At 30.5% G+C, this 13,689-nt stretch overlaps 6 protein-coding genes across 6 annotated transcripts; 3 read left to right on the plus strand and 3 right to left on the minus strand.

Annotated features, from left to right (window-relative positions):
* Positions 1-42: 42 nt before the first annotated feature.
* Positions 43-422, minus strand: DFA_03757 (uncharacterized protein; the record flags this gene model as incomplete). Its single annotated transcript, XM_004357033.1, has 2 exons — positions 43-88; positions 157-422. The coding sequence occupies 2 exons, from the start codon at positions 420-422 to the stop codon at positions 43-45; spliced, it is 312 nt and encodes a 103-aa protein (XP_004357088.1).
* A 379-nt stretch (positions 423-801) lies between these two features.
* On the plus strand, positions 802-2,886 carry DFA_03758 (putative DNA polymerase epsilon subunit B; the record flags this gene model as incomplete). The annotated part of the gene is made up of 5 exons (XM_004357034.1): positions 802-1,000; positions 1,068-1,227; positions 1,316-2,059; positions 2,134-2,362; positions 2,431-2,886. 5 exons carry the CDS (start codon positions 802-804, stop codon positions 2,884-2,886), a joined length of 1,788 nt encoding a protein of 595 aa, XP_004357089.1.
* Positions 2,887-3,079: 193 nt separating this feature from the next.
* DFA_03759 (uncharacterized protein) lies at positions 3,080-4,113 on the plus strand (the record flags this gene model as incomplete). Its single annotated transcript, XM_004357035.1, has 3 exons — positions 3,080-3,754; positions 3,815-3,901; positions 4,051-4,113. The coding sequence occupies 3 exons, from the start codon at positions 3,080-3,082 to the stop codon at positions 4,111-4,113; spliced, it is 825 nt and encodes a 274-aa protein (XP_004357090.1).
* A 175-nt stretch (positions 4,114-4,288) lies between these two features.
* On the plus strand, positions 4,289-5,231 carry DFA_03760 (uncharacterized protein; the record flags this gene model as incomplete). The annotated part of the gene is made up of 3 exons (XM_004357036.1): positions 4,289-4,960; positions 5,045-5,152; positions 5,226-5,231. The coding sequence occupies 3 exons, from the start codon at positions 4,289-4,291 to the stop codon at positions 5,229-5,231; spliced, it is 786 nt and encodes a 261-aa protein (XP_004357091.1).
* A 49-nt stretch (positions 5,232-5,280) lies between these two features.
* On the minus strand, positions 5,281-11,412 carry DFA_03761 (uncharacterized protein; the record flags this gene model as incomplete). The annotated part of the gene is made up of 4 exons (XM_004357037.1): positions 5,281-9,237; positions 9,314-10,950; positions 11,017-11,121; positions 11,217-11,412. The coding sequence occupies 4 exons, from the start codon at positions 11,410-11,412 to the stop codon at positions 5,281-5,283; spliced, it is 5,895 nt and encodes a 1,964-aa protein (XP_004357092.1).
* A 201-nt stretch (positions 11,413-11,613) lies between these two features.
* DFA_03762 (uncharacterized protein) lies at positions 11,614-12,859 on the minus strand (the record flags this gene model as incomplete). Its single annotated transcript, XM_004357038.1, has 2 exons — positions 11,614-12,340; positions 12,435-12,859. 2 exons carry the CDS (start codon positions 12,857-12,859, stop codon positions 11,614-11,616), a joined length of 1,152 nt encoding a protein of 383 aa, XP_004357093.1.
* Between the last annotated feature and the right edge of the window lie 830 nt (positions 12,860-13,689).

The raw sequence follows: 13,689 nt of genomic DNA on the forward strand, positions 1-13,689 counted from the left end.
TAGAAATTAGAAAATAGATAGAAAATATATACCTTTTTTTTATTATTGTTGTGGACTTGGTGGTAATACTTCTTTTGTATTCTTTGGACTATATATAGTAAAAAAAAAAAAGATTAATTGTACTACTCTTTGTCTCATTCTCTCTCTTTTTCATACTTTTGAAATAAAGCAACATAATAACGAATAGGATAATTAAGCATACAATTTCTTAAAGAAGTAAAAGCTTGAGCACACTTTTCTCTATGATCAGTTTCCTTTTGAAAACAAACAAATGCATCTATGATCAATTCTCCACATGGTCCTTTACCCATTGATCTAATGCATGGTGGACATGATGCTTCATCTGCTTTTGATGGATATGGTGCTGTATCAACTGCTTTAACCCATCTTGTTATATCTTTTTGTGATTTAAATTGTTCCATTTCGACTAGTATTATGTGTATTAAATGATCATCATTTAATATTCAACTTTGTGATCATATGAGAGTGACGAAAAAAATAAAAAAAATAAATTAAATTAAAAAACGTTCAACACCCCCACACATCATGATTGTGGTTTTGAACTTCTAAAAAAGGAAATCAGTAATAGAATTTAAAATATAAAAGATAAACAAAGGTTTTATAAATCTGAAATCATCAAAAGTACTTTATAGTCATAGATCTATTATTTGTTTTTTTTTAATTTTTTTTAAATTTAAAAAAAATTTGGCGCCAACTTAACACTGAAACTATTCTATACTTGTTCATTTCTATTCTATTATTTGTGTTTCTTTTTTTATTTAGAGAGAGAAAGAGGAATCAATGGATTTACAATTAAAGAAATCAATAACAAAATCATTTAGTTTACAAGGATTATCAATTAAAGCAGATGCATTAAAACATCTAATAAGTTATACAAACAATGAACAAGATAGAGATGATAGTGGTAGTAGTCAACCTCTAAATGAAAGAATATTAGAATTGGTCGATCTAATTTTAACAAATTTAGATAAATCTACTTGTAAATACATATTAAAAGTAAATCTATACATATCATAAGTTATTAATACTCTTTTTTGTTTTTTTAGTAAAAGGAAATTTTGTAGATAAAGAAACTATATCAAATAGTTTAAAAGAATTGGAATCACAATCTGATAGTGGATCAATTGAAAAAGAAGCAATCAAAGTAATCTCTGCATTTGATGTACCTTTATTTCATTATGATCAAAACAAAAAATTATTTGTCAAGTAAAATAAGAAAAAAGAAAAAGAAAAAAAAGAAAACTATATATATATATAGTTTATTAATATTTTCTTTTCTATTTTTCCATTTTAGAGAAGAAAAACCAGAAAAATCATTACATGGTAATGCAAAATCAAAAAGTGAATTATTTAGAAGAAGATATCAAACTGCATTACAAATACTTGAAAGACATCCAACATTTGCAGCACCAATATTACCAAATCAAAAAAAGTCATTGGATCAATTTACATTGACACCAATCAATTCATTACTTGGTAATCCTGGAATGAAATGTGTACTTGGAACTATATCACAAATTGTTGAAGGAAAATATTATTTGGAAGATTTAAATTCAAAGGTTCAATTGGATTTGACAAATGCTACTTCAGAATATGGTTTGATTACAGAAAATGGAATTGTATTGGTTTGGGGAGAGTTTGAAGATGGTCTTTTCAAGGCCGCCTCTATTAGACCTTCCAATACTGAGGAGCGTCAAAAATCACTTGACCTCTTACAAGGATTGGATATGTTTGGTGATAGACCAAACGATAGAATGATGCATAAATTAAAACAATACGAAAATGAGGTCGAAAATTCAATTATTCTCTTTTCAGATGTATGGTTGGATAATCCAACAGTAGTTAGTCATTTGGAAAGTGTTTTTGAAAAATACGTTCATTTTCCTCCCATTGCAGTCGTTTTAATGGGCAATTTTACTGAACATCCTTTAATTGGTGGTACTCAGTATAAATTAAAAACTCATTTTGATAATCTTGCTTCAATCATTATTAAATATCCAGAATTATTAATTAAAACTAAATTTATTTTTGTTCCTGGGTAAGAAAATAGAAAAAATAGATAAAATAGATAAAATGATATTAATATTTTATCTTTTTTATTTTAATTTTTAGACCAACTGATCCAACAGGTTCATTATTAAATATATTACCAAAACCAGCAATAGTTGATTATTTTACAAAAGGATTTAAACAAAGAATACCAAATAGTATTTTTACAACCAATCCATGTAGATTAAGATATTGTACTCAAGAAATTGTAATATTTAGAGATGATATTGTAAATAGAATGAGAAGACATATTATTAAAGAACCAAATCCTGGTACTGATCTTCATCAAAGTGTAAAATAGAAATAGAAAAAAGAAAAAAAGAAAATTATTTATTTATTTTTATTTTTATTTTTTTTTAGGTAATTAATACATTATCATCAAATTCACATTTATCATGTTTACCATTGGATATAAGACCAATTTATTGGAATTATGATCATTCTTTATCATTGTATCCATTACCAGATTTATTGGTACTTGGTGATAAATATGATACTTTTCAATATCAATCAGATTCTGGTCTCTTTACATTCAATCCAAGTTCATTCCCAAAGGATTATGGTTTTTGTTCCTATGATACTAAATCTAAAACTGTTGATTTCTTTCAAGCTAATAGAATTATTGAAGAACAAGAAAATGAAGAAGAAAAAGAAAAAGAAGAAAAAGAAGAAGAGGAAGAAGAAGAGATATTGGAAGAGGAAATAATGGAAGAAATGGATGAAACAAATGATCAAGAAGAAACAAATGAAGATATTGAAATTAAAGATGTAGAGGAGGAAGAGGAGGAAAATGATGACAATGATGATTCCAACTGAGCAAGGTGGAATTAAAAATTATTTATATTTGTAACCCCCCCTCCAAAAAAAACAATGTGTTGGTGATGGAAATGGTGGTGATGGAGGGGGTATAATCATTATTTTTATTTTTTTTGAAAAATAAACACATAAATTATGTCATTGCTATATTATATATCTTTTTTTTATATATATATCTATACTTTTTCATTTTATGTCAAGAATACAAAAAATATCAATAGGATTGGCAATATTATACGGACTGATGTTTTTATGGGTTGGTGTATATAGGTTTTTTTCTATTTATCAAACCATCAATGTCCAACAATACATTGGAGAAAATCAAAGAGAAAACAATCAAGAGTTTAAAGCTTTTCTTCCAACTTCTAGTTGTTTAGATTACAAAGAATTGATAGATGTTTATAGAAATAGAACAGAAAAGACCAAGGATGTCATTTATTCACAAGAGTTGGTATTCAATTCTTTCTCTTTGAAAATTGCCTCTAAAGAGTCAGCCAATCCAAATGGAACTTGGATTGATTGTGATCAAAATACTGGTAAATCAAAATTCAAACATATCTACAAGTTTTCAATTCCATTTGTTGTCATGTCACCATTTGATATGATCACAATGTTGGTCAATCAAGTTTTGGTTCTTTGGGAACCAGTTCTCTCAAATTTATATCAAGTTAGAAAATTAATGGTTATAGAAATGATCATTTTGACTTGTCAATTTTTAGTTCATTCAACTCTATTATTTTATTATCTATATAGATTTGTACCATCCCTTCGAGAGGATTTAAAAGATTATCCTATTTGTTTTAATAATACAAGTTTTCAAAATTTTTGTAATGGTGATTTAATTGGTGAAAATTTAAATTTTAAAAATGTAAATTGAAAAAAAGAAATACATCTAAAAATAACTTATTTATTCTTTAACTTTTTATAGTTTAAAAAAATATCATGGGATTTTAAGAGTATTATTTATTGCGAATCTATAATCACAATTGTACTTTTTATTTTAATCATTCGTGTTGTAATATTTTATTTTATTTCAAAATATAAACCTTTAACTTGGGCAAATCTTAATATCCATCGAATTGATAATGAAAAGGTACAAAAAAAAAAACAAACAAAAAAAAATACTTTCCAAATATATTTAAATTATTTTATTTTATTTTTTAGAATGATATTATTCTTAAAGATATAGAAATTCAACCAAATCCATCAGAACAAATAGTAAACTAATTGTTGAAAATGATTAGTTACATCCTAAATTTTTAATAAATGAAAATTACCCTAACCCCACCATTGTGAGTGAGGGGGGTGGTTTCCCTCTTCATCTTCATCTTTATCTCTTCTCATTGATCATTTTCTTTTTTTGTTTTATTTTTTTTATTTATTCAATTGTCTTTTTTAAATAATGACAAAAACTAGTTTTTGTTTAAATATTTTATTAGTATTTTCAATCTTTAATACATTGTATTTGATAATGGTTGCAATGTTACAGTTTCTAACGATTGATCAAACCATCATTGTCCGTCAATATATTGGAGAAAATCTAAAACAAAATAATCAAGAGTTTAGAGCATTGCTTCCAACCTCTGATTGTTTAGATTATCAAGAATTGATGGATGAATATAGAAATAGAACAGAATTGGATAAACTTTATTCACAAGAATTAATTTTTTCATCACTAGAGTTAAAAATTACTTCAAAGGAAAAGGTTAAACCAAATCGAGATCAAAAGAAAAGACTAGAATGTGATCAAAATGCAAACAGATCAAAATTTAAACATTTCACACAACTATCTTTACCAATTACAATATTTACACCATTTGATGTCATTGCACATGTTGTTTATATTTTTATGATTCGCTATCCAGAAGAAACAAAATTTACCATTATTCAATTGTCAATGCAATCTATTCAATTCTTTTTTCATTTTTTTTCTCTTTATTATTATACAACAAATATTATACCATCCATTCGAAATGATTTTCAAAATTATCCAATTTGTTTTGAAAAAGAGAATAATCAATATCATACTTTTTGTAAAGGAGAAATAAAAGGAAATTTAATAAACTTTCAAAATGTAAATATAAAAAAGAGAAATATCAAAAAAAAATTAATTGATTATAATTTTCTTATTAATTATTTCTTCTTTTTTTTTATTTAGTTTGAATTAGTAAAATGGGATTTTTCAAAAATGATTATTTATCAATTGATTTTATCAAGTTATTTATTCATATCAATCATTAAATCTATAATATCATTAATATTAAAAGTATATTTTCCATTTGTTTGGTTTAAATTACATACGATTAATTTACCCGAAAAACCAAAGGAGGAAAATTTAGAATTAAATTTAGAATTAAAATCAATACCCTAAATGGAAATAAAATTTTATTTTTTTTAACTATTATTACTATTATTATTATTATTAGTTTCATCTGTTGATGATGATGATGATGATTCATCTATTGGTTGATCAGGGGATTTTCTTTTTGGTGTAAGAGCTTGAGCAACTTTTTTGAAAAAGGCAGTTGGCACTGTAGGAGTTGTAATTGATTTTCTATTTAATTTTCTTTTACCTGTCGAGGATGGTGTATCAGTGGTTGGTTGAGTTGGGGTAGTTGGCATTGGAATGGGAGTTGTTGGAATTGGTTCATCAATGGCTGCAGTAGATGTTTCAGATTCCATTGGAGTTTCTTCCAATGATTGTTCAGCCACAATTGTATTGGTATCCATAGATGCATCACCTTCAATCAATTCGCCTTCATCTTCTTCTAAAATTTCATCTTCCTCTTGTTGGTCTTCTTGATCTTGATCTTCTTCAACATCGTCTTCGACAACTTCCTCTTCCTCTTCAGCATCTGAAAATGCTACCAAAGTATCTTCATTAATCTTTTGTTTCTTTATACTATGTGAAGTTGAAATTGATGATGATTCTTCGGTTTCAATATCACCATTATCAACTGATGGTAATAAATCATCAGTTGTAGATGTAGTTTCAATTAGGACATCATTTTGTGGTGGAGATGTAACAATTTGTTGTGATGGTTCAGAAGTTGTAGTTGTAGTAGTCGTAGATGTTGGGGAGAATACAGAACTTGTAGTAGTTGTTGGTGGTGCACTACCAAATACACTTGAACCACCAAATATTGATGTAGGAGCAGTTGGAATGGTTGGAGTAGTTGAAGTTGGAGGTGTTATTGATTCAACAACTGGATTTACAATTGAACTAACAATACCAGAAAATATTGAATTTTGTGAAGAAGGAGTAGGAGGTAATGTTGAAGTTGTAGTAGTTGGTGCAACAGGTGTAACAGGAGTAACTGGAGTAACTGGTGTGACAGGAGCTGTTGACTTTGTTGGTGTTGAAACACTACTAGCTTGTTTTGCAGAATCAAATAAAGAATTAATTATATTACCAGCAGGAGCAGCAGGTTTTCTAATAATTCTCTTCTTTGGAATGTCAGTTGGTTGACTAAATGGTGATTGAGGTGGTGTTGGTATACTAGTAGTTACTACCGGTACTGGTGCAGCTGGAGTAGTAACCAAAGGAGTAACAATTGGTGTAACAGTTGGTGTAACTATTGTTGGAGTAACAACAGGAGTTGGGGTTGTCGTTGTAGTTGTAGTTGTTCCACTAACACCACTACTACTACTATTACTAATATTATTATTATTATTATTAATTAAATTTGCTTGTTTTTGTTTTATAGATTCAAAAAGTTTTAATTTTGATTTTAACATTTGATTTTCATCATTTGTTTCTTTTTGTAACTTTTCCTTTTCTTCTTGGGTTTTTTTGATTGTTTCAATTTCCAATTTTTGATCCTTTGCTTGTTTGGCAGCCTTGCCAAGTAATCTTTTCATATTGGCAATGGTAGATTCAGATTCCAAAGTTTTTGGAGCTGTTGCTTCAATTTGTTGTTTCAATTGAACGGCTTGAGCTTCTAGTTCTGATTTTTCCTTTTTCAATTCTCCAAATTGTTCTTGAATCTTTTTAGCTTCATCCTTCCAATGTTTGGCATGTTTCTTTACATCTTCCAATTGCTTTTTAACTTCTTCTTCTTCCTTTTTAGCGAGTTCATATTGTTCGAGTAGTTTTTGATGTACTTCTGGATCGATTGATTGATACTTGTCAAGAAGTTTTTGTACCTTGTTTTGCCATATACCAATTTCCGTTTTGAGGGCTTCAATATCAGTACGAAGTACTTCATTTTCAGAAGCAAGTCTACGATTTTGTTGTTGCAATGGTGATACCATATCTTCACTTTCCTTTAATCTTGCATTTAACAATTCAATAGTACGACCCAATCTATTGGTTTCATCCTTTAACATAATATTACTTTCTCTAAAGAGATTCATTTGATCCAATTGTTTAACAATTTCTTCATGTTTTTTGGAATTGAACGTAATACTCTTGAGATGATCTTGAAGTTCTTGAGTCTTGAATGTTAAAGTATCGATGGTCTTTTGATTTTGAAGTAAGGTTTGTTTAAGACGACTATTTTCTTGAATCAATGATTCACTACGAACTTCTAGAATCTTTTGTTCACGTGATTGAACTTGTACCAATTCTCGAAGTTCAACAATGACACGTTCATTTTCGGCTCTTGTCTGACTATTGATATCAGATTGTGAAAGTAAAAGACGAGAATCTACTTCACTGACACTAGACATCATCTTGTCGATACGATTCGATTGACTAGTGATGGAATCGATTTGACTTGTCAATAGATTGTTTTGATGTTTCAAATCCTTGATACGTTCTTCCATTTCGTTGATTTGACTCTTGAACAATGATTCTTGTTCATTCCAAGATTGTTGTGAAACTTCTAATCCCTTTTGAGCAGATTCTACACGATTGCTAAGTGACATGATAGTATGTTTGGATTCAGATAATTCACTACGAAGAGTAGGGAGAATCTTGATGTCTTCGGCATGAAGTAAAAGTTCACGTTCATAGTTTTCAGTTGCCTTTTTACAGAGATCGTGTTGCATTGATGCTTCATTGATTGCCATTTGTTGTGCCTTGGTCAATTCTTCAATCTTTGCATTGAGACGTTGTTTTTCCTTTACCAAAACATCACGTTCATTGATAACAATATCAACATCTTGTTTGTAAGACGATGAGAAATGTTCCATCTTTTCCATTTTTTGTGATTGTTCTTTGAGGTTTTGTTGATATTTGTTTTCATTTTCCTGTGCTTCATGTAACTTTTCTTCCAATTCAACACGAATTCTTGTAAATTCTTCTTTTGTTTTGGAGAGATCAGCTTCGGCAGAAATGGCAATTGATTTGTAATGTACGACATTATCCTTTTCTTGTGTCAACGATTCTTTGAGTGATTCAATTTCTGATCTTGCCAATGTTAGATCAAGATTATCAGAGACTGCTGCATTGGTAGAAGAGGTTGTAGCTGAAGAAGCAGATGTATTGGTTGGTGAATTGGTTTGATGATGATGTTGTTCAGAACGGAGTTGATTATTTCTTTCCATTGCAGATTGGAATCTAGCTTCGGCAGAAGAAATTTGTTGTTCTAGAGCAGTACATTTTTGGGCAAGAGTTTGCTCGGTAATCTTGTGTTTGAGACATTTTTCCTTCCATTCTGTCACTTCCTTTTCCTTTTTCTCGAATCTTTCTCTAGATTCTGTCAATTGATGTTGCATTTGCAATTGACTATCACGATTTGCTTGTCTTTCAGCATCCAATTCCTTTTTAATTTGAATACGATTCGTTTCCTGTGCATTCAACTCGCTCTCGAGTTTGTGACGTAATTCGAGTTCAGCATTCTCCTTGGTAGTGACCATTGCATTGACGTTGGCCAAAATATTTTCAATTGAACGTTTCTCGCCAACCAATGATTGGTTTTGTTCGATCAATCGCAGCTCGCTGGCCTTTAATATTTCAATCTCTGACTTGGTTGTAGTGAATTTTAATTCGGCTTGACGATTGGATTCCTCCAAACGGTTCATTTGTTGTCTTTGATCTTCCATTGTAGCTTGATGACGTACAATCGATGTCATGTATTCTTGATTCTTGGCTCTATACGATTCGAGCTCCTTCTTTTGTTGTTCGACACTATCATTTAATAATTTAATTCTCTCGCCCAATAATTCGATTTGACTCTCTGCTTGTTTAGTCTTGATATTTAAATCTGTATTGGCATCCTTTAATGCATCAATCTTTCCAAGTAATGATTTTTCATTACTATTTCTTTCTCTAATAAATTCTTCATATTCTTTTTTTAATTCTTGATAATTTAATTTGATTTTTTCAAATTCAAGTATAGTAGTTTGATCAACTATAGATGAAGATAAAGTAGAAGAAGAAGAATTTGTTTTTAACATTGATGTTGACTAAAAAATTAAAAAAAGAAAAATTAATAAAAAGTAATATATAAATATATATATATATTTTTTTTATACAACATACCAAAGGAATATCATTATTATTATTATTATTATTATTAATATGACTATTATTATTTAAACTATTATCATTATGATGATTTTTAAAATAATCTCTTTGATGAGAAACAGATTCAATAATTTTAATTTGTCTGTCACGTTGAGATCTAAGATGATCAATTTCTTGAGTTGCCATTTCCAAAGCTCTATCCTTTTCTTGATGCAAAGCCATTTGATTACTAAGATTTCTAATATTTCTTAATAATTCTTGATTTCTAACTTGTAATTCTTCAATATTACTATATGTAACCAAAGAATCTGGTATAATTTGATCATCTTGCTGAGATGAAGAAATAGATGAAGAAGAAAGAGATGAACCTGCTAATCCTCCCTTTGCTCCTCCCTTTCCATTGTCCAAGGCCTCTTTTAATAATCTACGAACTTGTTTTTGTAAATCTGAAACTTCAAGACGTTGATTATTATTTTCAGTAGAGAGGGTAGTGATTTTGAGGAGCAAGGTATCCTTCTCAGCTTGTAATTCTTGATAATTGTTTAAAAGTTTCTCTTGACTCTTGAGAAGTCTGTGATATTCTTGATTCTTTTCCTTGATGATGGGAGCCTTCTTTTCAACTTCACGGAGAACATGTTCGAGATTATCTTGGAGGAATCTCTTTTCACGTCTCTCTTGAAGTGTAATCTTGGTAAGATCATCATAACGTTGAACCATTTCTAGTAATTCACGACGTAACTCGTCCTTGTTACCAAGGTTACTAATTTCACCTATACGACGTTTAACAGATTCCTGGAGTAAAGGAATATCCATACTAGATAGATCGATTGGTTGATTTGAACGTGTTGCCAATTGTTGTTTCATATCGTTGGCTTCACGACATACACGTTGATAATCTTCTTGAAGTGCATCATAAGCTTCTTCCATCTTTTTATAGGCTTCTTGATGGTTGGTACGAAGGTCCTTGTCGACTTGACGCAATTGATCGACATGTTGTTGAAGGGCAGTGATCTTTTTGCTGGCTTCTTCTTGACCACTCTTGTAGAGTTGGACCAATCTCTTTTGAATTTCAATCTCGTGATCAAATTGACCGGCCACTTGTACATTCTCGTCACGCAACTTTTTAATCTCTCCAAGATGTTTCTCTACGGCTTGCTCCAAATCCGATACACGTTTCTTGGACATGTCCAACAAGTTTTCAAGACGTGACTTGTCATCGGTCAAGTGATCGGATCGACTATTGGCTTCGGTCAACATTGACTTTACCTCTCTGAGCTCGTCATAATAGGCCTGAGTATGCTTTTGACATGATTGATCCATATATTCATTTTGCTTTTTCAACTCTCCAATCTCTTGTTTGAGACGAGATGTAAGATATTCACCCGAGTTCTTATCACTCTCGAGGTTCAATATCTTTGCATTCATCTCTGCCTTTGATTTGATCAATTCATTGACTCGTTCTGTCAATTTTGAAATCACCTGCTCCTCTTCCTTTAGCTCTTTATCCTTTCTTTCAATAATACCATGCAACAATGTCTTTTCTTGATGAAGATCATCAAATAATTTACCCAATGTATTTGATTTACTCTCTTTTTCTATTGATATTTGTTTATATTTTGTTGATTCTTCTATTAATTCTGTATTTCTATTATCTAAAAAGAAGTAAAAATAAATAAGTAAAAAGAAAAAAAAAGATAAATAGAAAAAGATTTACTTACTAACAGTTACAAGTTCATTCTTTAATTTTAAATTAAGTTGTGATTGATTATCTAAATCTTTTTTACATGTTATATAATTTGTTTCTAATTGTTGAAATAATTGTTCTATAAAAAAGTAAAGAAGTAAAAGAAAAAGAAACATTAATATTCATTCATATTTATATATATATGTTTGTGTTTGTTTGTGAGTTTAAATTTACCAGCATTTGTACGATCAGTTGAAGATTTAGCATTAATAGTTTCAAGTGATTGAGTCAATTGTTTAATCTTTAGTTCTGCACGTTGAATGATTTGAAGAGGTTGTTGACGAGATATTAAATCATCGTATTCTTGTCTTGTCAGAAATGAACAATTCCATGACGATAAAGATATTTGATTTACTCCTACCTCTGTCATGTTTAAATTGTTCTATCTCTTTCTCTTCTCTTCTCTCTCTTGTTTGAAAAATGAATAAAACTAAAAGAAAAGTGTTGAAGATCGACAAGTTGTTTTTGTTTTTTTGGAGGCAACACTCTCTTTTGAAAAGTAAAAAAAAAATATAATTATATTATTTTTCATCTTCTTCTTTGTTCATTTTATTTTATTTGTTTACTTTTTTTAATTGTAGGAATATTTAGTTAAAACAAATTGATCAACAATAGAATCATTACTATCAAGATAGAATTGATAGATTAGATGAGAATCGTTAAATGAAAGGATACCGAAACCAGTCTCTTCAAGACGAGGACCTGCACTCCAGACGGGTGCTGGGTCTTGCCATCCGTTGATCAATCCTTCACGGTTGCCAGCTGTACCGATGACCAGGTGGACAGGAGCTAATGGTTGTTCGTAGGTACCCATGACACGGTTTTCATAGACTGGAAGAGTACGTTCGTAAGAGTGAGAGTGACCCATGACAACTAGATGGACGTTGTACTTGTAAAGTAATGGTTCGATATACTTTAATACATCCTTGTGTTTCTTGTCAGAGGCATCACAGTATCCGTCGGAACTACTACAGTACATGGGACGATGAGCATAGACAATGAGCCAACCAAACTCATTGGATGCTCTAAAACTAGACAACTCCTTTTCAATCCAAGCATATTGCTTAGAGATGGTTGAATAGTCATCTTCGGTTGAAAAGGCTACAAAGTGGACACCATTATAATCAAACGAATACCAAGTTTCATCAGACTTTTCAGTTGGCATGATAAATGTCTTTTGGTAAATCTTTTCATCTTGGAATGTATCATGATTACCAATACATACTTGGTATGCCAACGTTGAACTAAGTTGATTAATTTGTTCTAAAAATGATGTCCAAATTGTATAATTTCCTGATCTACAAAATAGAAAACAAAAAAAAAAAAGAAAAGAAAAAGAGTAAGTATTTATTTAATTTATATATTCTTTTTTTTTTTTTTTCTATTTCTTACGGAGAATCATTTGCATAAGCAATATCACCAACATGAAGAAGGAAAGAGAAATCTGTACGTTTGGCAAGATTGGCAATAGTGACAGAATCACCACCTGTGCTTCCCATATCTCCATAGGCAGCGATGGTGAATGGAGTGACAGTGGTAGTAGCACTTGGATAGACACCAGTGGTAAAATTATAGAGGCTGCTCCAGACTAGATCTTTAGAGTCTCCACAGGAATAGTAATAGGTCGAGTGACTAGACAAACCCTTGACAATAGCAGTGTTGATATATCCGTGCCAGTGTTTTTCATCAGAGAGAGACGAGCAAGAGGCAGACGATTGAGCCAAACCAGCAATACCAGCAGATGGTTCAAATGGACGTTCACTAAGTACTACAGTTGGTTCTTCTCCTTGGTCCATTGTAAACCAACTAATAGCCATTTCTCCATCAAACCCAGTAAATGATAATCTAACAGTTAATGGTACAACATCAGAGGATGATGAATAAATTTTTGGTAAAAAATAGAAATAATAAATAATAAATAGATTTGTTTAAACATTTTTTGAAAAAAAAAAATTATATATATATATATAAATATAGAAATAGAAATTAAAAGATGGTAGAGTGATTTGGAAATAAATAAAAAGAAAGAGATAAGGATAAAGATAAAAAGAAAGAAAGGGTATAGGGGTAAGGGTAAGAGTTATTCTCCAAAGGTAGGTCGGTTTGATTTAATAATAAATATTAATTTTTTAAAAAAGGAAGGTCCTGCCCCCTGCAAATTTAGTTGTTGCTGTTGTTGTTGGTTGGTATCTATCTATCTATCTTGGGGTTCTACATTTTTTTTGAAATCTCTCGATCAGGGTGTTCTGATTTGTCATAATCGTCGTGAGACGGATGCCGTCACCCCCTCTATGATCAACTCAAGATTCTTCACATGGAAGCGGCACTAGTTTACGAGTCTTTTGGTTTCAAAAAAGCAAGAACAAAAAGAAAAGTGGCGAACTACTTTTCGGCGACCAACCCTTGTGTTACGATCTTTGCAGCCTTTTTTCAGAGAGCTAGTTCTGACACCGACAAACCGACACCTCTTCTACGGGTTTGCAGATTTTTCTAAATTAATATTAATATAGTTTTTTTTTGGTGATCTGTTAGGGCTCACCTCAAGGTGCACAAGTCCTAGCTCCTGCCGATCAAGAGTCGTTTTTACAAAAAAAAAAAAAAAAAAGTGATTTTTTCGTCCTTCCACACGGCTAAAAGTAATTTTTGA

The sequence above is a fragment of the Cavenderia fasciculata genome, assembly GCF_000203815.1.
Source record: "Cavenderia fasciculata unplaced genomic scaffold Scf_Dfasci-G-b-285a01.f1-5, whole genome shotgun sequence".
NCBI classification, from domain to species: domain Eukaryota; phylum Evosea; class Eumycetozoa; order Acytosteliales; family Cavenderiaceae; genus Cavenderia; species Cavenderia fasciculata.